General features: G+C 52.4%; 1 protein-coding gene and 1 non-coding gene across 2 annotated transcripts in view; one reads left to right on the forward strand and one right to left on the reverse strand.

The window, feature by feature from the left end:
- Positions 1-22125, reverse strand: part of SDK2 (sidekick cell adhesion molecule 2) — a 247341-nt gene that overhangs the window by 88975 nt on the left and 136241 nt on the right. Inside the window, exons 3-4 of the mRNA XM_015235247.3 lie at positions 12797-12903; positions 5019-5166 (exon numbers count right to left, since the gene is read on the reverse strand). Coding sequence (XP_015090733.1) covers positions 5019-5166; positions 12797-12903 — 255 coding nt within the window. The remainder of the gene's footprint in view (positions 1-5018; positions 5167-12796; positions 12904-22125) is intronic.
- On the forward strand, positions 17129-17201 carry TRNAS-ACU (transfer RNA serine (anticodon ACU)). The gene has a single exon. It is a non-coding gene; the product is annotated as a tRNA-Ser (tRNA).

The following is a 22125-nucleotide window of genomic DNA, read 5'->3' on the forward strand; positions in this document are numbered from 1 at the left end:
GGACAGAGCCAGGCTTAAATATCTTAAAAGCGACACAATGGGACAGAGGTGTGACCATCTCTTCACGTGGAAATCTCCTGCAGGGACTGGCCTCCTGGTCCTTTGGTGTAGCTTGTGGTGGTGGGTGAGGGCCAGGGAAAGGGAAGCTGGGCTGTGGCCAGGGCAGGGGGCAGCTCCATACTGGAGCTCTGGCCTCACCCCCAGGGGGTACACAGCTTCATCCTTGCTGGGCCTCAGTCTCCTCATCTGTGTAAGGGGTGTAAACAGATGCATGGGAAGATCCCGCCCAGCCCCGAGGCCGAGAGATTCTGACTCCTGTTAGTCCTCATGTCGCCTGAGGCTGTCCCCTCCCTCTCACTCAGCCTTCTCCTGGCACCCGGGCCAAGGTCAGGGCTAATCTGATGAGCTGCAGTGCACAGGGACGCCTTGGGTTCCAGTTGCCCCAGCTACTGCGCTGGTGCTGTAGGAGCAGACTGAATGAAGTCTTTGGCAGGTACGTGCACCGGACTCCGCTGAACCCACCCTCCAGTTCACTCGCCTGTCCTGAATCCTTGCTTTCTGCCTCCAGAGCGGAGGACTCCCACCTCTGATTCCTTCTCTCTTTGACCAGGAAGGCTCTCTCCACCCCTTTCTCTCCTTTGGCTATATTTTGTCTATATTCTGACTTATCCTTCTAAGTCACTGGTTCTCAATCAGAAATGGCTTCTATTTACCATAACCAAGACATGGAAGCAACCTAAATGTCCATTGACAGATGACTGGATAAAGAAGTGATACATATATACAATGGACTAGTACTCAGCCATAAAAAAGAATAAAACAATGACATTGGCAGCAACGCGGATGGACCTGGAGATTGTTGTACTAAGTGAAGCCAGCCAGAAGGAGAAATATCACATGATGTCACTTATATGTGGAATCAGAGAGAAAAAAAGGACACAAAGGAACTTATTTACAAAACAGAGACAGACTCACAGACATAGAAAACATACTTATGGTTACCAGGGAAGAGGGAGTTGGGGATTTGCAGATCCCAACTACTATATATAAAATAAACAAGGTCTTACTGTATAGCACAGGGAGCTATATTCAATACCTTATAATGGCCTATAATGAAAAAGAATGAAAAGAAAATATATGTATAAATGAATCACTATGCTGTACACCAGAAATTAACACAATGTACATTGACTATACTTCAAAATTTTAAAAATTAAAGAAACAAGTTTAAAAAAAAAAAGAAGTGGCTTCACCTCCCAGGGGACATCTGGCAATGTCTGGACGAGTTCTGGTTATCCCAGCTGTGGGGCTGTGACTAGCAACTAGTGGGGAGAGGTCAGGGATCCTGCTAACTGTCCCACAGTGCACTGGACAGCCTGCACAATGAAGATGTGCTGGGTTCACAGCGTGGACTGTGCCGTGGTTGGCAACCTGTCCAGGGGGGATGGCATGCCCAGGTGGCAGAGATGCTTGCTGTCCACCCCTGGTGCAGGCTCCAGTTCCACAGAGAAACGAAGCTGCTGGGAAGCCAGGGGCCACCCTTGCCATCCGGCCCTGCATCCAGGCAGAGGGAGTGGGCTATGGAGTGGGGGGTACCACTTCCGGGCTGGGACCAGCAAGGCCACTGGAAGCCTAGCATGGTGGAGGGTGTTCCCCATTCCTCGCCCGCGGAGGGATTTTAAATTGGCAAGAAATAAACTTCTCTGGCACTAAATCCCTGGGATGTGGGGGCCCGTCCGTTACACAGCAAGCATGGCCTTGACTGGCACTAGAGGAAAGCAGTCTGGTCCGGGACCTCCAGGACCTGGGTTTGAGTTCCGAACATGGAGCGGACCAGGAGGTGGACAGCTGGGGAAGGGCTAATGGCCTTTGGACCTACCCTCCCTCTCTCCTCTGCAGGAGGAAGGCCCCTGGGCTAGTAGCCTTCTGTGGGATGACCATCCCCTTGATAGAGTGCATACAGCTGTCTGTCTGTGGCACTCGGGAGGGCTTCTGGCCTGCTGCACCCCGGAGGCACCCACACTGAAGGAAGCTTCTGGCAGGGCGTGGACGTCAGGGCTCCACTCTCCGGCAGGGGCTGGGTTCAATCTCCTAGGTCTTTCCCGCTTCTCTGATGAGCCCAGCCCCCACCCACCTTCCGTCCACCACTCCTATGAAGTCAGCCTTTTTTCTCCACTCCAGGGGGGCCCAATTGATCATTTAATTAAGAACAAAAGAAGTCATCTAAGAACCTGCCCAGCATGTGCCTGTTAGGAATCCTGTCTCCTTTTCAACAATGAGTATCAAGGAACAGGCGAGGGTTACTAATCTTGGCTTCCACCGGGAGTGAGCGCGGTCCTCTGCGGCCAGCTCCGGCCTCCCGCACCCCTGCGCCCCTCCGGCTGATTGCTCTCTCATCAGATCCATATCTCTGGCAAACAGACCCCAGAGAATTTGCTTCCAAGGAACTTTCCTCTTGGTTATGAGTATTAATCTGCTGTAATTGCCGAGATAAAATCCTCCCGTGTTTTACTGTGCGTTGGTAGGAGAGCTGGAGAGGGTGATGTGACCATGAAGGTGTATGTGTGTGTGTGCTCGTCAAGATGGTTCTGTCCTGGTGCCAGAGGCTGTTGGGAATGAAAAGGGGGCTGAGGGCAGAGGCCAGAAATGACAGGAGGAGGTGGGAAGCTGTTAGGAAAGTGAGGTTAGTTAGAGAAGGGGTTTCGTCCACCACAGCAAACTCAGTAGACGAACGCCCAGAGCTGCTCCCCCCGCCACAGCACGTGCTACAAATCCACCATGGTGTTCCTCCCGCTGAGTCTGAGTGAGGCCTCAGAATCCTTCTTAACAGAGTATTCCCAGCAGTCACTCCCCATTGACTGGCTTGCAGGATACCATCCTTGACACACCTAGGACATGTGAGATAACCTCAGAAAAGGGAGTTAGGAAGGGGTGGGGACTCGCCTACCTGTCTCAGCACCTGTGTGGCTGAGTGGTCCCCCTTCTTCAATTCAACCTCAGTGTCTATGTTAATGGTTAACCATGCTCAGCTGGCTTTACTGAAACTTAATTAGGCCTCAGGGAGCCTGCTTAGACCCACACAGCATGAACCCACCTGTGAACCTGGGGATCGCCTCCAACTGTCACCTGCCAGGTGACTCTGTAGTCTCTTCACTCAAGAGCAGAGTTAATTTCCCTGCTTCTTGAGGCTAAGTTCTACCAAGGGACTTGCTTTGACCAACAAGATGTTGGCAGTGGCTTGAAAAATCTGTTTGCTTCCTCTCTTGTTCCCCTGCAATTACCAGATGTCAGGGCTTGTGGGCTGGAGGCTGAGATATGTGGGGCAGTTGACTCAACTGGTCATTCTCATCAACCAACCCGAGTCAAGGGAGAGAGCCAGGCCCAGCTCACCCATCTGCAGGCTCACATGACAAATGCTTATTGCAGCAGGTCACTGGGGCCATTTGTTATGTAGCACTGTTGTGTCTGTAGGTAACAGATACATTTTAGAACAGTGGTTCTCAATTGAGGCTGCATGTTAGAATCACTGGGGAGCTTTTAAAAATCCCAACGCCTGGGACACCCCATCTTGATGAAACCAGAATGTGTGAGGGGTAGAATCCGAAGATCTATTTTAAATTGTCCCAAAGGATTTCAGCAGGTACCCAGGGTGAGAATCACTGTTCCAGCCCCAATTCTCTCCAAGTGCAATCAACTTCATCCCTTTTATCCTGTTCTCACATCATTTCCGCCTCAGACAGAATGAAGGGCCTGACTCTGGGGTCAGCGAGCTTGGAACCAGCTGTGTGAGATGTGGCCAAGTAGTTCAACTTTTCCCGTCTGTTAAGTGGGGATCGAATTAGCTACCCGATAAGGTGCTTGTGAGGGTCATTCATTCAACAATTATTTCATTCATTCCATAAATATTTTTCATTCCACAAATACTTGAGTGTGCACTCTGGGGGTTGAAAAGGGAACGAGACAGGGGGCCTCTCCCCGGAGGCCCGTGTCTGTCCCGGAGGGGAGGGCGGTGTGGGGATGTGCCTAGCCCAGACCTGAGGACTCAGCAGGCCCTCAGGAAACAAGAGCCCTTGTGGTTGCTAGGAGATTACCAGTGATTACGATGGATTCCCTCCCTGGACCTCATGTTCCCCAGAGGCAAGAACTGTCCATTTTGACTCCTGCTTCCCACAGAGACCAGGACGGGCTGCACCCACAGTGGACCCACGGCATGAGCAGACCAGGACCAGGGTGGTCTCTTCGCCTCTGGGAGCAGGGGAGATGGGATTCCCGAAGAGGAAAGCCGGGCTGGCTCTCCCCGGGGGTCAGGAGGGCCGGCTGCCTCCCGGGTTTTGCGCCACCCCTCCGCCCGCTCTCTGTGGAGGTGTTGGTCCCATCCCTCTGCCCACAAGCCTGGCTGCCACAACCCCTGCCCGGGCCACACAGAGGGGTCCTTGTTAGCGCTGAAAGGGCCTGTGTTCCTCTTCCTGCCGGGCCTCCCCTGGCCTCACCTCTCCTCTGCAGCCAAAACACACATGGCCCCGGGCACACCAGCGGACACTCGGCCACCCTCGGCCGGCAGGAACACCCCGGGCCACCCACCCTGCCAGGGAGATGCCAGCACCCCCCCCCCCGCCCCACGTGCCCTGGCATGACTGACCTGAGCCCTGGGTCTGTCACCACAGAGACAGAGCCCCTGTCTGTGCCTGTTTGGAGTTTTTAAGTGCTCTGAGAGGCAGAATTGTTCTCCAGGTGAGAGCGGAGCCACCGCCCTGGGATTCCCCAGGAAGGCCACTGAGCTGTCCGGGTTCCAAGACTCCACAGGCACATTTCCAGAAAGGCCCCCGTGAGCCAAACTTCCATCACCTGGGCTGTCACCAGTCTGCTGCATCCCAGGAGAGCTGAGAGGGGCTTCTGCGGAAAGGGCCCTTCTGCCTCAGCACTCTGGGGGGGCTCCACGTGGCTCCACACTTCCTCTCCCAGGGCCAGAGTCCCCCCACCGCCCCTCCCATCCCGTCTCCCAAGAGCAAGGTGCTCACATGCGGCTGCTGGGCGGGATCTTGCGGCCGTCCCGAAACCAGGTCACCTGCGGCCGGGGGAAGCTGGCGATGCGGGGAGCACGGATGACAGCGGCTTCTCCGTGGGAGACGCTCTGGTGCTTCTCGCCCTCCTCAAAGCTCCCCATGTCTGCGAGAGGGAAGAGCACACGCAGGGGTCAGGGCTGGAGGTCAGCTGCCAAGACTGCCCGGTTCCTGGGTTGGGAATGGCGGCAGCAGAAGGAAATTGTGGGGCAGACGGGATGACCGTGGGGAAAGGGGACACCATGCTCAGACTACCCCTGTGGCCCCATCACCCCATCCATCACTATGACAATCCCTGCTTTGGAGTTTGTATCAGTTACCGAACACAAAGACGCACAGCACAGTGAGGCCGGAATGTTGGAGTCTGGAGCAGAGAAAGGTTTGCTGCAGGGCCAAGAAGGGAGAATGGGTGGCTCATGCCACCAAAACCCCCCAGACTCCTTGAAGGGTTTCAGCAAAGCATTTTTAAAGGCTAGGAGAGGGAGGGGCGCCCCAGGGTCTGTGATCAGCCGCGTACAGTTCTGATGGGTTGATGGTGATCAATCTTAGGACGGTGATCAATCTTAGGCACCAGAAGGCCTGGGGGCTACGTGCTCATGAGCATCAAGTAGTTAATTCCTTCCATTTGGGGGTGGTTTTAGCACCTGAAAATCTCGGGAAACCTGCATCAGATATTATTATCGGGTCCTTCAGAGCCAACCTGCGGCAGAGGGCATGGGGGAGGGGACTTTCCCAGGAGGACAACATTTTGCCCAAGGTCATGCCTAGTAAGTAACAGAAGAAGGATTCGAACTTGTGTCTCAGCGACCCCGAAGCCACTAGCGTTGCTGTCACTGCCTGCCGAGTGAGAACAAGGATGCTGACAGCAGACTCCATTTCTGGAGACACTCCGTGGGCTGGCTCCTCCAGGGATGCTGTTGAACTGTGGTACCCTGGTGAATCATGGCTTGCTCTGGTGACGTTCCAGGCAGGACCCCCCCCCCCCCCGTACAAAGAGAGGGCCGAGAGGAAAAGTAGGGGGTAAGTATTCCATAGTGGCAGGAGGGGTGCATGATGTGGCGGGGGCTTCAGGACAAGAAAGGGCAAAATGTTGGCCTCGCTGAGCTCTCATTTCCTCATCCGTAAAGTGGAGTTAAGAAGAGCAGCCTCCTCATAGGTTATAGTCAGCGTTGTGTGAGATAATGCATGCGAGCGTCGGGCTGTATCGTCCCAAAGATGGAAAGATAGCTTATCTCCCATTCCAGATGCTCCTCTTGCAGTGTGATTGACACTGCTCCCACTGAGAGGTGGGGCCTATGTCCCCACCTCTTGAGTCTGGGGGATTTGTGACTCCGTCAGTAGGATATGCTGGAAGTGATGCTATGTGACTTCCAAGGCTAGGCCATCAAAAGGCCTGGCTCTGTCTCTCCAGACACTCCTGCTTGGACTCCAGCTGCCATTTTGTAAGGAAGCTCAATCTTGCCCACACAGACATAGGAACAGCTCATGGGGAGAGGGACTGAGGTCCCAGACGGCAGCCAGCATCAACACTGGACGTGGGAACGAACAAGTGAGACCTCAGATAAATCCAGCCCTCGGCCTCTGAGTCTCCCACTGAGACCTCAGTCAGCATAGAGCAGAGGTGACCCATTCCTACCATGCTCTGTCCAGACTCACAGAATGTGAGCGCGATAAATGATGGTGGCACAATGTTATGTTTGCGGATAATTTGTTTTGTAGCCATAGGAACAGAAGGGTATACTAAAATGCTGAAAACTAGGCCTAATACTTGTAGTGTTAAAATATTGGAATCCTATCCATTTTTCACAGTTTAGTTTAAACAGCAGCCTCTTCAACAAAGATCACCCTGTGCCACCCAAACGGTCCAAGAGCAAAGGCTTGTTTGAGCACTGAGCCTACGTCAGGTTTCTGTCTAGGTGGACTTCACACACATCGTCTCATTTAATCTGCATAACAAGACAAAACCTCAGCTTCCATAAATACACAGTTTTTAGTTGTTGATTAATTTCTATTACCTGGCTCTGCCTATAAAAAAGTTGCATCAATAAATCACATTGATTTCCGTTCTTACAATTTTATCTATTTAAAAAAACTTTTCACAGCATTCTGAAGATATATTTCAACAATTTAAAGCAATTTCATGGTAATAGTGTTTCTGTCTCCCCTCTCGGGTTTGATTAGCTCCATTTCGTCAGTGAGGAAATGAAAGCTCATGGAGACAGAGTGGCTTATCCAACGGGAGCAGTCAGGGCCAGGCAGCCCCACGTTCCAACTCGGCCCTCCCTCCGTATTGCCTCCTCGCCTCCTCCACAATTTATCCCCTGCATTAAATTCTTCACGCGCATTCTTTAACTCTTGCTACTCCATTGAAGGCTTCGCGGCTCAGTTATCTTCAATTATATTCATGAGCAAATCCCTGTAAGACACCTGGCCCCTAAACTCATCCAATACCGTCATGCAGTGACTCTTTGTTGAGTCCCTACTGTGGGTCAGGCAGTGGTAGGACCTCTGTGGTCCTGGTTAGGGGACAGGCACAAGCAAACCAATCCACAAACATTCAGGGGCAAACTGTGGCAACCGTGAGGAAGGAGGAACAGGGTTTTTCTACGAGAGGCAGCATCAAGGGAACCTACTTTAGCCTGGGAGGTGGGGTGAGGCTTTTTTAAGCAGAGACATAAGTAAAGGGTAGGTGTTAGCTGCGTGTGTGTGTGTGTGGTTGGGGCAGAGGGTGACAGTCTGGGGGAAAGGAGTGTGTGAGGGCTAGGAGGTAGAAGAGAAGGGCTAGTAAGAGGAAATTTTAAAATGCCAGTAGGGCAGGGTCAGTAGGTTGGATGGATGGATGTTTGGATGGATGAATGAATAGATGGGTGGATGGATAGATGGATAATTGGATGAGGGCAGGGATGGGATGGATGGAGAGATGGAGGGATGGATGGATGGAGGAAATGAGGAGTGGAGGGATGGATGGATGGAGAGAGGGAGGGAGGGATGGATGGATGGAGGAAATGAGGGATGCAGGGATGGATGACTGTATATATATATGTATGTATGGTGGGAGGGACAGATGAAGGAAGGGTACAGCTGACTTTAGTCCAAGTTTTCCAGTTGACGCTCTCATCTGTCTTTCCGTTCCACAATCTCCTCTCACTGTGCCTCTTAGGTCCCCAGAACCCTCCCAATTCTCTCCACTCCACTTTGCCAAATGGGCTTCCTAGGTCTGCCTGGGGAGCGCCCCGCCTCTGCTCATGGGACCCAGGGCACAGGCATGCATGGACGGCGCAGCAGTCGCGGGTGGGGGGGGCTGCGGAGGGAGTCCACTCAGCCAGCCTGTGTGGGACAAAGGCTGGAGGAAAGGACGGTCATACACTGACAGGGCTGGGGACCCAGGATCTCCTCGGAAAACTCACTGCCACTGAGGTAGAAAGAGATAAGGGTTTGCTTCCCACACTTCCTCTCCGAAGTGCATGCTTGTTGATACCCCACGTTATGCCCCGCAGCGCGGATCCAACATCCCCCACAAATTCCTGCGAGAGCACAGACGTGGGGGCCTGGGGCACGGCTGCATGTGGCCTAAAAGTGATTCCTGATGTGTTTGTTATCTCTTGAAAGGTCTTGCAAAGAATGCATTCCACTTGAGAATATATTTATGGCTTTCATTCATTTTTAAAACATGTTTTTACCATGAAATATGTCACGCATAAAAAAGAGCGAATATAATTACACGGGTAGGTTAAAGAAGAAGAACAGAATGAACGCTCACGTCCCCACCACCCAGACGAAGGAGCAGAACCCTAACAGCCTCCCCCCTCCCCACGGCGTCCCCTCCCCCCAAGGGGCGGCTACCGTCTTGAGTGTGGTGTCAACCCCGTCATCGCTTTTTTTCTTTCTTTCAAGTTTCACGTGTAGATGCTTCCTTCAACAACTGATGGTTAATTCAGTCTGTTTCTAAGCCCTTTGTACCTGCAATTACTTTGTACGTCACTACTGTGATTAGCTTTTTGTGTGTGTGCAACATTTTTGGGGGGGGTGGGCACTCCATCTCTGTCTTTGCGCTTGGTTTAGTCGTTTTCATGGCTGCTTGGATGTCGGGGTATCAAGATAGCACAGTGCTGCTGCAGGCTGGCTTTGTTACCAGTGTTTTGCTGTCCTGCTAAGAACAGTCTCATGTGCCTCCCCTGCACACACCCGGCTGGGAGACTTTCCCTAGAGGTTGTGCCTAAGGGTGGAACTGCCGGGGTGTAGGCTGTGCACACGTGAATCTTATGAGATAACGCCAAGCTGTTTTCCAAATGCGCACCGATGTGCCAGTTCACACGCCCACCAGCAGCGGTGGGAGTTTCTCTGAACACTTGGTCTCGCTAGCCTCTTTGGTTTCTGCCAATCTGGTGGGCAGGGGATGGTGCCTCATGGGATGGTTTTGTTTGTTTCTTATGAAAATGGTGCTTCTCCCTCCGGTTATGCCTCTGCCCCTCAACCATCTATGACTTCCACTGCATTCTGAGTAACATCCAAGCTCTGACTGTGTCTTTGAACACCACCATCTGTCCCAAAGACCCTGCCTCCTTGGCCAAACTCTTCCACATCTCCATTCTCTGTTCAATTCATTCAACTCAATTCTCCACATTCAGGTTGAGAATTAAGAAAAATGGGCCCAGGGGAGAGGGTGTAGCTCAAGTGGTAGAGCACATGCTTACTTAGCATGCACGAGGTCCTCGGTTCAATCCCCAGTATCTCCTCCAAAGAACCAAACAAACCTAATTACCTACCCCCCTAAAGAAAAGAAAACAGGCCCACGGGTGGCATTTTGGGGGCATCACCCCCAGCCCATGTGACAAGAGGCTTATCACCCTCAACTCTCATTTTGTACGAGTGCCGGCAAGATGCCTGGCAGGCCAGGCTCCCCCGCGGGGCAGGGGCCCTTGGCCCCGCGGGGTGTGGCTGGGCTGGTGGCTGGGCTGGGGGGCTGCAAGTCTGAGCCATCTGCCAACCTCGTGAGGGCTGGGATAGGGCTCGGGGTGGTCGCTCAGGTGAGGAGGACTCAGAGGCGCCCACAGGATCTGACTGCTGACTCCAGAAGGCTCTCCCACCTCTCAGCCATTCAGCCCGCTTGGCACACGCCAGAAATTTATAGCGACTCGGGGTGGGGCCGGGAAGGGCGCTGGGGAGAGGCGGTGGATGTTTTATTGACTTCCCCTTAATTGCTGTAATTAAAAACATGTAAAGTATCTTTTTGTAACGACTTTGCCATTATCATTCGTTGTTAGCACAGCTGCCTTATTAATCTCTCATTAGAACCCAATCCACAGCCCCTTTTTGGCAAGTGGGATGGGAGCCAGGGGTGGGGTCTGCCTGGCCTGATCTGATCCCCGGAAAGGGCCCCAAAGTTTGGCAGTCACTGGGGGAACTGGCAGCTTGAATCCCCAGGACAAAACCCTCCCATCCTGGGAAGCGGAAACCACAAAAGAGGGAAGATGAAGGGTTTGGAGAAGCAGCAATATCCACTCATCCTCAGCTGGTGTGCACCCGCAAAACTGTGTAAGAGAAACAGACGGAGAGAAAGATACGGACTCAGGAGGTCTGTAGAGCACAAACCTGGGGGAGCCCAGGCCTGGGATAGGCGAGGGAGGTAAATGATTTAAGGAGGCACCCACTGTTAGGGTCCTCCAAGAGCACAGTGAGTACCTGAGAGGAGGCGCCTCCTTAATTTTTGTATCCCTGTTGCCTCACTCTACCCTTAGCCCTGGAGAGCAGAGGGGGCGGTAGGACTGTACCTCCACAGGTAGACAGAATGAGAAAGGCTGTGAGTGTTTACTCCAGGACGCCTTCCCTGCTTGGCCTGGTGGAGACAAGAAAGTACTTGGCCACCCAGAGCATTTCCCCAGCTGTGCGCTGTATAGGGTGGTTTCCGTGCACTGATTGATTATGCCTTGTGACAGCCGGGTCATGTAGGTACTAATATTAACATTCCTTTTTATACACGAAGGCACAGAGAAGTTAAGTCACCTGCCCAAAGTCACACAGCTTGGGTGGGTGGGATTTGAACTTGGGGACAGGAAGATACCTGTGGGTCTGGGGATGGGACCCGTGACCATGCTAGGCTGGTTTCAGTGGAGCATCCTCATTTGAGAAGGAGTATGCATGTGGTTGGGGAGCAGTCCGGGGGCTGAGCCCTGGATCCTGGACCCCTATCACTGCCAAGGAAAGATGCATTTCGGCCGCACAGACACTGGTTTAGCTTCCTTTCTCTCTCTGATCAGCAGAGCCAGCCCAGGGGGGACTGTCATCTCATCTCAGGGGCTTTCAACTCCAGAGAGTTTCTATATTGTCTCCTAGGAGCCAAGGGCTTGGAACAGACACTCAACCCACAGAGCTCGGACTGACTGGTGTCCCGAATGGCAATTCCAACTGTACACAGAGACACGTACACACACAGACACACAGACATGCTGCCACGTGCACATCGGTGAACAGAGGCAGACCCATCCAGACCCACACATGTGCACACACACGTGCATGAGCCCACACCCACCCTGGAGCACACATACACACACAGACATGCTCAGTCTCTCTGGAGGTTGACCGGAACCGTCCCTGGACCACTGGACGCTGGGCGCTGGCTAAACGGAGCTCCGTGGGAGTCCTCCAGCCGGCTGAAAGCGGCCCCGATCCATCATTTTAATTCCAGGCTTTTCCACTTCTTGGAGTCAGCTGAGCTGCCTTTAGTGCTGATTTATGGGACCATCGGCCCTCCACTTCTGATTATGGTTGTTTTCCATAATTATTATAAACACTCTGCCTCACTTGAGGTTTTCATCTAGATTTCTCTTCCCTACTTCTCTCCAAGCAGCAAGCTCTCTCTTTTGTGCTAAATCAAAGTCAAGCCCCCATGGGCCCTGGATGAGAGGGTGTCCTTTTATTTTATTTTTTAATTTCAGTGCCCGTTAAGGCCTTCCACACTCCCAAGGCCCACCGTGCAATCTGGGACCCCTCCCTCTAAAAATCCCAGAGCGAAAGAGCCCGTAATGAGGCTCACACAGCAGCTATTTCAGAAGGGGTGGGGGGGGAGGGTGGTCTGGGAAGGGAATACTGAGTCACAGGGGAAGGGTGCTGATTGATGCTGTTTTGGGGATTGGTGACAATGCGGGAAGGTTGTTACCCCAAAGGCTCTGGGAAGCCCTTTACTCTCTGCCTGCCTGGCCCTTTCCGGAGTCCCTTCTCCCTCCCCTCTCCGTCTTAGAGCTACGCTACCCACCACAAGGCATCTCCCAGTGCCCCCTGAGATGGTGGGGACCCCCATGCTCTTACTGCTCCAGGGATGAGCAAGCTGGGGGATGGAAAAGTTAAGGTCACAGGGGACCCCAGGAAGTCTGCCATTATGAAGGTCCCCCAAGTTTGAGGCCAACCTCAGCCAGAGGAGGCCCAGGAAGCAGGTGACAGGGCCTCCTTTTAAAAAAAGGAAGCAGCTGGTCCCATCTAAAAAGAGCTGAGCTCAGAGCCAGCAAATGTGTGCTCACTGTCAGTGGTGCGGCCTGGAGCCACCACCTTCCTGGGCCTCAGCTCTATCGACTACAGGATGAGAGCACTGGCGCGGATGGCAGGGAGGCCCACCATGAGCACCCACGAGCGTGGGAGGCTGCAGCTGGGGTGTGGCTCTGCCTAGCGCCTGGCTAGTGGGTGAGGGCTGGAGCCGCTCCTGCTCCCCAGCCCACCCTGCCCGAGTCCCCTCTTGTACTCACAGGCCACTTGGACCTCGGTCTGCCGCTGCAGCAGGGCGCCCATCCGATTTCGCACAATGCAGCGATAGAAGCCGGCGTGGGTGCGGTCCAGGCTGGTGATCATGTACCTAGGAGGCAGATGAGACAGCCAGTGAGCAAGTCAGGCAGCTGCAGGGATGCCCAGGTCAAACTGGGGTTAGAGGGCAGAGGTCACCACATCACCCTCTTCCGTGATGAAGGGTACCAGGGAGCTCGGGACTCTCTGGCAATACCATGGGGTCACAGAAAGGTCCTTACCAATAAGGAGGTCCTCCCCAAAGGCTTTTGCTCAGAGGCCCAGGGAGGAGCCTGCACTTCCCCAAAGATGGGAGGTGTTGTGCCTGAGTCCTTGACCCTGGCTGTGATCAGGCCTCCCAGGGCTGTGCTGGGTCTGTTGGAGGCCACTGTCCTCCCCTGCCTGTGACTCACGTGACTGAGAAAGGTGGGGGCGTCTGTTTTAGCCAGGCCCAGAACTGCGCTGTAGATACTAATTTAAATGGATGGAGATGACAGAGGCAGGGGAATTTACATGTTTCCCCAATTGCTTTGTGTCAGTCCCTCCTTAAAGCTACAGAAAGCGCCCCTGTTGCACTGTGGAGGGCAAAGAGCCATCCAAGCAGGCCCGGTTGGCCTTCTGAACGTGTGGGCCCTGGGCCAGGATGTAGGGACCCGAGGAGGCCCCCTGGGAGCCGGCTCTGGGAGCACATTACCAGCCCAAAGAGGTGCAGGGTCTGGCGCTGGGGGAAAGGCAGCTGCAGAGCAGGTGTGTGGGGCGCTCACCTGTCTGAGAGGCAAGGAGGAGGCTAGGCTAGGTCAGGGAGAGGAGCTTCTGGCAGCCGGACATGGCAGGTGAGGGTACTCTCTTGTATGGAGGGGGCTAGTTCCCCTGGTACCCACCCCATGATCACCCTTCCTATCCCTGGGCTGTGAACGGCCTAGTAGCAACCTCAGAGAATCAAGGGGTTTCTGCCTAGGATAGCTCCCCAGCTTTGGGTGTCCTAGGGTTTGCCCAGCTAACTTCGTGAACAAGCTCATTGCCACCTGTCCCCAGGCTATGCCAAGTCTGGGACAGAGCTACCTTATTCCTAGGAGTTGTCAAGTTTTACGTGAGTTCTAGCCAGTGCCTATCTTCACCATCATCATCATCATCATCATTAACACCATCATCATCACCACCACCACCATCATCATCAACACCATCATCATCATCTCATAATGATGAAACTATGAAACTACTGCTTTCGGAGCACCCTCGATGCTTCAGGTCCTGTGTTAAGTACTTCTCATTCATTTCTTCATTTCACACAGCAGTTCCCAGACTATCAGATATCATGGATCGGTAACACTTAAAACACTGGGACATTGTGCCGTGCACCAGAAATGGACACGTAGTAACTGACTGCACTTCAGTAAAAAAAGTTTTTTAAAAATGGGGCCATACATGAGATTGTCAACCTTTTACCTCGCCAAGCGAGATCATTCAAACCAACCAACCAAAAAAGCAAACAACCAAACCATCAAGCAACAAAAAACAAAAAGCAAAACCAAGAGAATATTAAAGACCAGGCAGGGAGAGACAAATAAATAGAAATGATCAGTATTTTATTTTAAAAAGAAACACTTTTCTGAGATCGCAGAAAAAATGTCACCTCAGTAGAAGAGCAATTTTAACGAATTTTAAACGTAATTTTTATGCTGAGCCTACTACACTAACTTCACTTATCTCATTTTAGGGGTTCGGGTGCAAATGGTCATGGGTCTGAATTTGAAAGTCTTTTTCACCTAATCTCCCTGCTAATCCTATGGAGGAGATACTTTTAAGCACACCTTCATTTTAGAGGTGAGGAAATTGGGGTTCAGAAATATCAGATCACTGCCCTGTGGTCTCACAGGCAGTAAGAGGCAGGGCCAGGGTCTCACAGAGCCTTTCTGACTCCAAGCCCAGCTGCTAACCAGTTCAATACTGACATCACGCCCCCAAAGGGCCCCACCTTCCATCCTGGGACTGCAGGAGCCCCAGACTCACAGGTGGGGTGTGCCAAGCTTGCTCTGGCTCTGCAGCATTATCCTGAACCTTCTGGCAGTCCGAGTCTCTTATCTCTGCCACCGGCTGCAGCTCTCATCTGTCCCTCGCTGCTGTGCACGTGTGATGATGGGGAGATAGCAGGCACCCAAGTGCTGGCAAATTTCCCATCCTGCCTGTACCCCCGCCCTCAAGCCCATCACAGGCTCTCTCCCGCCTCTGCCCCATCACCCCCTGGGAGTGGGGACAGCTTTGGGGAAGCTGTTTGGGTCTCAAAAGGGATGGGGTGACCCGAGAAGGAAGATGGAAAGAGAGATTGGCTAGAGAAGTGCTCTATTGTTGAAAATGGAATCAGATATTATTTAAAAAGCACCAGGGAGAGGAAAAGGAACAGAAATGGCCAAACAGACTCACAAAAAGATGGTCAGCCTCTGTCACAATGGAAGTCCAATCAAAAGAAGACAATATTCACGTATCAGATCACCAAAGATGTTCTTGTCTGATTACACCCATGGCCAGAGTGAGGGGGAGGAGGGGCTGACCTCCCGTCTATCGGCTGGTGGAAGCGTAAATCGGCCCAGCCTTTGGGGCAAAATCTACCAAAATAAGAATATGCAAGGTTTTGGACACAGAGCCTGCACTCCAGGGAGCGGGCCTTTTGGATGTACCTGCAAACACGTGGCAAAAACAGGTACAAGGATGCTCACTGTGGCATTGCTTGTAATGGCAGAGACAAATAAACAAAGACTAGGAGCAGCCTAAACATCCATCAAAAATGGAATGGAATCGATTAATGAGGCTGCAGCCACAGAATGAACGAGGATCACCTGTACAGGATGAGACAGAATGGTCCCAAGACGCACACAGCATGGAAAAGAAGTGGAAGATGGGGAGGGGGATGTTTATGGAAATGAAAACATGAGGGAGTAAGAAGCTAAACAATATCGCAGCTGAGCATTAGGGACAAGAGTGATAATGTGTCCCTATCACTTGGTATTTGCGGACACAGGCTACCAAACCCTTCATCCAATGTTTAGGATCATGCAAGTTGGCCCAATAAAAATAATCTGAGTTTGTGAGCGAAAAAAAAAAAGGCGAAAGAATATTGTAAATGGTAAGATATCACGCAAGTAAACTGCAATAGTATATATATTTGTATATATTTGCACACACATAATCGCATATACGCTCTGGCACATACATAAAATTTTTTCAGGATGGATACTCTGGAACATGTTATTTCTCTTTTGGGAGAAGTACTGGGGATGCAGAGGGAAGGAAACTTCTACTTTTCGATTTTATGTCTTTCTATGCCATCAGAATGTTCTTTATCGTATGCATATATTGCTTTTATTTTTAAAATAAAATTTAAAAAATGCACTTTGAGCATATAATTTCAGTATGTATTATAAAAAAGACCCCAGGGACTCACTGGATCTGTGTTTGTCTGCTGATGTCAGGAATGTGTGGTGAAATTTAAACTTTAATAAAAGTAGATTTTTGCAGAAAGCTCTACATTTGCTTCAGCCAGGAAGCCTAGGGCCCCACCTGGGGGCCTTGAGGAAGGGTAGCTGGGCTGTAGGTCTGCCTGACCCCAGAGGCCAGTGGAGGAGGGCTGGCTCTGGGCCTCCCCTTGGTCCCCACTGTGGTGAGGTTGGGCACTCCTTGGCTGGGCAGAGTATGAGTGCAGCCCTTCTCTCCCCCGGCTGTTCTGGTAGACCTATTTCTGGCTGGTAGGCAACCTTATTTAAAGTAATCCTTCTGCCCACTTCCTTTTCTACCAGGGAAACCCGCTTCACTCCACCCAAATTGCGGCTCTCGCCTCTCTGCCCCCAGAGGAAGTTGGCCAGCATCCCTGCAAATCCAGCACTGCTCTGTCAGCACTGTAAGTATCCCGGATAATCACAGGCACAGCTCATTATCCCCTAGTGTTCCCCCTTGGGTCCTCGGGAGCCTCCAGCTCCATCTGCCCCACCCACCTGTAACTGCCAGCCTCACAGGGAACTGGATGAGCTCCGTCCTGTCCAGGTCCCCGCCGGGGGCAGAGGATGGATGGTACTGCCCTGGGCAGCCGGACCCAAGAGAGAGCCTGCTGTTGGAGAAAGAGCGGGGGCTCCTGATTAGGGAAAATTAAGCTTGACTTCTGCTTCTGCACTTTCTCAGGAGTGTGGCCCAGGCAAGTTATGGAAACTTGCAGGCCTCGGTTTTCCCATCTGTAAAATGGGGACAATAATGGCTGTCTTTACAACATTGTAAGTCAAATCCACTTCAGTTGAAAAAAAAATTAAGGGGGTGGGTATGGCTCAGTGGTAGAGTGTGTGCCTACTATGCACAAGGTACTGGGTTCAATTCCCAGTACCTCCATTAAAAAAAAAATAAACAAACCTAACTACCCCACCCCCTAAAATAAAGAAAAATGGCCATCTTTGTGTTTTTAATTGAAGTATAGTTGCTGTACAATATCACATAAGTTACAGGTGTAAAATATGGTGATTGACAATTTTTAAAGAATCTTTATAGTCCATTTATAGTTATTATAAAATATTGGCTATATTCCCTGTGTTGTACAATACATCCTTGTAGCTTATTTTATGCCTAATAGTTTGTACCTCTTATTCCCCTCCGCCTGTATTGTACCCTGCTTCTCTCTCCCCTCTGGTAACCACTCGTTTGTTCTCACATCTGTGAGACTGCTTCTTTTTTCTTCTATTCACTAATTTGTTGTATTTTTTAAAGTCCAAGTATAAATGATATCATACCATATTTGTCTTTCTCTGTCTGACTTATTTCACTTAGCATGGGCCCTCCAAATCCATCCGTGTTGTTGTGAATGGCAAAATTCCGTTCTTTTTGATGGCTGAGTAGTATTCATTTGTATATAAATACCACATCTTCCTTATTCATTCATCTATCAGTGGACACTTAGGTTGCTTTAATAATGGTCATCTTTGAGGTAAGCCCTGGGCTTACATTCCTGGCACAAATGCTTGTCACATGAGGGAGTAAATGTCTGAGTCACTGGCGGGGAGGTTCAGAGAGGAGGATGTGGAGGCTGTGGCAGGACCCCACCCAAGTGAGGACCTCATAAGGGCTCCTTGCCAAATATCAGGGGAGCACGGATCCCTGTGCTGGCAGATACTTTGGCTTCCCCGTGGACGTGAACCCCAACTGTCCCAGCCACCAACAAAGGATCTGCCACTCCCCTGGCTCATCTCATCCTTCTAACTGGTAGGGGGGCCTTGCCTTGGTCCCTCAGCTTCCAACAGACTGTGTCCTCTTGCCGTCCCTCCTTCAGGACACTGGGGACAGCAAGGGAATGGCAGCTTCTTGGCTCCAGTGAACCTCCCTCCACCAGGCTGACCTCCCTCCCTCCCAGTCACCTGTTTGCACTCTCCTCCTAGCGGACCTGCCATCTCATTCTCCATCTGATGAGGAACAGCTGCAGGGATGTGGCTCCAGCAGCTGGAAATACCCAGATTCAGCCGACTCTAGGCCCCCCTCAAAGGACCACTTATTTATTGATTTATTATAGGAAATATATTCCCAGGATTCAAAATTCAAAGAATAAAAGGTACACAAGGACACGTCTCTCCCACCCCTGTCTGCCAGCTGCCTGATCATTCCCAGCTCCCAGCACACACAGCCAGAGGAGACCACTCAGTTTCTTGTGTAACTTTTCTGAATTTCTTAAGCAAATGCAAATGCATAATTGCTGCCTCTTTAAGCAGGAGACACTCCTGTCTGCGCAGTTCTGCCCCGATTTGTGCAAGTGACAGGTTGTTGGCGACCCTCCCATCACTGCACTTAGAGCGTCCTCAGACTTTTGACACTGCAGAGCAGCAGGCAATCTCCAGGATGGGGATAGTTTGGCTTTCTCCCAGTTAGATGGTAAAAGGGAGAAGGTGCTGGAGAGAGGGCCTTGGGGCCGGGCTTGGGGCCAGGGAGGGAAGAAAGGAAGACACACAAGAACCCACACTGTCTGCTCTGCCCCATCACAAAGTGCCCTGGTTTAACCTGCGGGACCTCGGCGGCTCAGTTCCGTCTTCAGAGATGAAGGGCTGGGCTCGGAGTGGAGGACGCACGGCGACAACGCAGGGAAGAACCAGGACAGATAATTGGATTTTTAGAAACACAAGACGGGCAAGGGAGAAATCACTGCCAAAAAAAATGTGCCGTCTTCTCCAGCACACTGGGAAACACACGATGCCCTTTTTGGTTCGAGTCCTTGAGTGTCACAGTTGATATTTAAAATGATTCTTACTCGCATTAAATAAGATATTTCAATTCCACAAAGCTGTCAGGAGCTGATGCAGACACCAGAAATAATAGGCACGCTCTCCTTGTATTGTCCTCGTTCATAAATCAGACGCCGGAGATGCGTGTGTGATGTTCCCATGGAGGATGGGTGCGTGTGCACATGCACGCACACACAAACACACGCATACTGGTGCACACTACCTTTGTGCACACACATATGTTCACAAACTCCCGCCCATGTACACACTCCTACACACACCCCAGGCACTCACATCCATGCACACGTGTACATGTGTACAGACACAGACCTGTGCAACCCATACCCACTCACACATACATGTGCGTCCTCATCACACAAATGTACTCATGTACACACCTCCACGTGTGCTTACATGCACGTGTGCACACGCCTATATACTCATGCAAGGCACATCCGTGTGTGCACCCATGTACACGGACACTCACGCAAACCACATCTGCACACTCATGCACACATGTGTGCACACACCAATCCACATGAACACATGCTCATTCACTCATGCAAGCACACACATGCATGCAGGTACCATGCCCAGGTGAACACGCGTCCTTGGCTATGCCCCTCTGAGGCACAGCCAGTCCACCCTGCTCAGTTACAGGCCCCCCCGCCCTCCCCCTCGGGCTGAGGCCACAGCCTCAGGGCTTCACTGTTTGGATGCACTCAGGAGAGAGGGACGGCCACTTACAGGCAGGCACTGTCCCACCCAAGGGACACCTAGGGTCGAGGTGGCCCTCAGGGACACAGATTTCTGAAACACTGGCCCCTTGGCTGGTCCTAGGGCTTTTCTCTCCAAGTGGGGGGGGGGAGGAGCAGCTCTGAGGTTGGGGATAACAGAGGTCCCCCAGCCATGCCTCCTCCCCTGGCTCCCCAACACCCTCCTGCCAGGCCTCTGCCCCTGCAGTGAACTGTGCTCAGGGAGGGAAGGCGGCTGGGCCACCACATCCACTGGGGGAGGTCAGTACGAGTGCCATCAGCAGGTGTCCCCGAGGACAGCTGAGCCTGGGCAGCAGAGATCGGGGACCCGGGCTTCCTTCCCTCTTCCCAAAGGCTTTCAGGCAATAGCGAGGCAGCAGCTCCAGGGCGTGTGTGTGTCCGTGTGTGCGTGTCCTCAGAAACCTGTGGGCACACACGCGTCCCTGCCTGCAGCAGGGGACAGCCGGTGCTCCAAGAATAGGCCCTGAGGTGCTGGCAGCCTGGAAATGGATCCTGTAATATGGGTTTGCTTTGGCAAAGATTCTTCAGGGAAGAAGGCACGACTCGGCCCATGGTGATTTAAAGGGAAAAGTACCAGGTAATAAAAAATAATAATAATGAACCATTACAAAATTAACCTAATTATTCTTAGGATAAGAAACGTCCCTGTTCTGAGGGCTCTAAATACACCACGTCAGCTAAGCTCACCATACTGTAGGAGGCCTGTGCTCATTCACAGAGGAGAAAACTGGGGCCCAGAGTGATTAAGTAACTTGCCCCAGGTCACACAGCTATAGTACCTAGCACGCTGGGACAGTCCAGCACAGAGCAGACAAGTCTCAACTGGACACATGCCGGATGGTTTGGGGTCTCTCATTGCTGGCGTTTGCTCTGAAGAAGGGTTGTTTTGACCGTCCACACTCCCCCTTACACACGGAGGGACCAGGGGTGGTGGAGGAATAGAGGTGTTTCTGAGCAGGGCCTGTGAATTTGGTCTGGGGTCTGTTAAAGAGGATGCTGTTGCTAAGAGTAACGGCCTAGTAACAGTGGAGACCCTGGGGGAGCAGGCTTGGCTGCTCTGGAAAACTCTTTAGCGGGACTTTTGCTTATGGAAGGCGGTCAGGTATGCGAGGGGTCAGGAATGGAGCTAAACTGTTCCGTGTGATGGTCGCCGGCGCGTGGAGCCGTCCCTCCCACAGCATCACTGAGGATCCTGAAATCATGGCGGGGTGGGGCAGGGGGTGAAAGAGAAAGAGAGAAAGGGATGGGGGGACACAGAGACACGAGGAGGGACAAAGAGAGACAGTGAGAGAGGGAGACAGAGGAGAGAGAGGGAGGGGTGAGCGCTCTCCAGCCCAGGAAGCAGGTGGGGCCTGAGGAGGATGTGTCAGGAGGAAACGGCGCTGGGGGGACGGGCAGAGCAATCCAGGAACTGTGATTTCTGTTCTATTTGAAGCGGTTTCCATCCTGGGTTGTAAGTCCCCTCCCACACCTTCAGTCTTCTACGTGCAGAACCGGCTTCCGCTTTGGGGAAGGAAGCGGAAAGGAGGTGGGCGGGGGTGGAGGTCCAGAGGCAGCAGCCCCGGGGGAGGGGCTGGGAGAGGCCTGAGGATTGATCAGGAGAGGCGGCAGGTGAGGTCCTGGAGAGATAAGACCGCCCTCGGTCCTAGGAAGGCGGGGAGAGTCCTGAACTCACCCCTTGTAGATGGGGTGGATATTTGGATAGTAAAGAACACAGGGGCCCTTGGAAGCCAGGGAGGAGGGGACTCTTGGATGCCCTGGGTGCCCTCCGTCCCCGGGGAGGTGGCACAGTGGATGGAGGGTGGTACCCGGTGGACAGAAGTTGAGGGGAGCCCTGACTCTGATGACAGAACGTAGGGGATGAAGGGACGCTGGGTCCAAGATGCAAGTTGACGCACCCACCCTTCCATGCCTCAACTCACCCCCCACCCCAGGTGGACAGGGGTGGCCAGAACTTTTCGGGCACTGGGTCCCCCACCCCCAACAGTGCAGGTGAGGAGGGATGTGGCCACAAGCCAAAGAATGTGAGGGTCACTGCAGCAGCAGCCATCAGAAGAAAGGCACAGAACCCATCTTCCCTAGAGCGTTGAGAGGGAGCGCGGCGCTGCCGACCCCTGGATCTCACACCGCCGGCCTCCAAACCTGGGAGAACAACCGTCTGTTGTTTTAAGACGCCCAGCGTGTGGCACTTGGTTATAGCAGTTCTAACAGACTCATTCAGGTGGTAACAGGGACTTGGCGGCTGTGATTAAGTTAAGGACCTTGAGCTGGGAGATT

The sequence above is a fragment of the Vicugna pacos genome, chromosome 16 (assembly GCF_048564905.1).
Source record: "Vicugna pacos chromosome 16, VicPac4, whole genome shotgun sequence".
Taxonomy (NCBI): Eukaryota; Metazoa; Chordata; class Mammalia; order Artiodactyla; family Camelidae; genus Vicugna; species Vicugna pacos.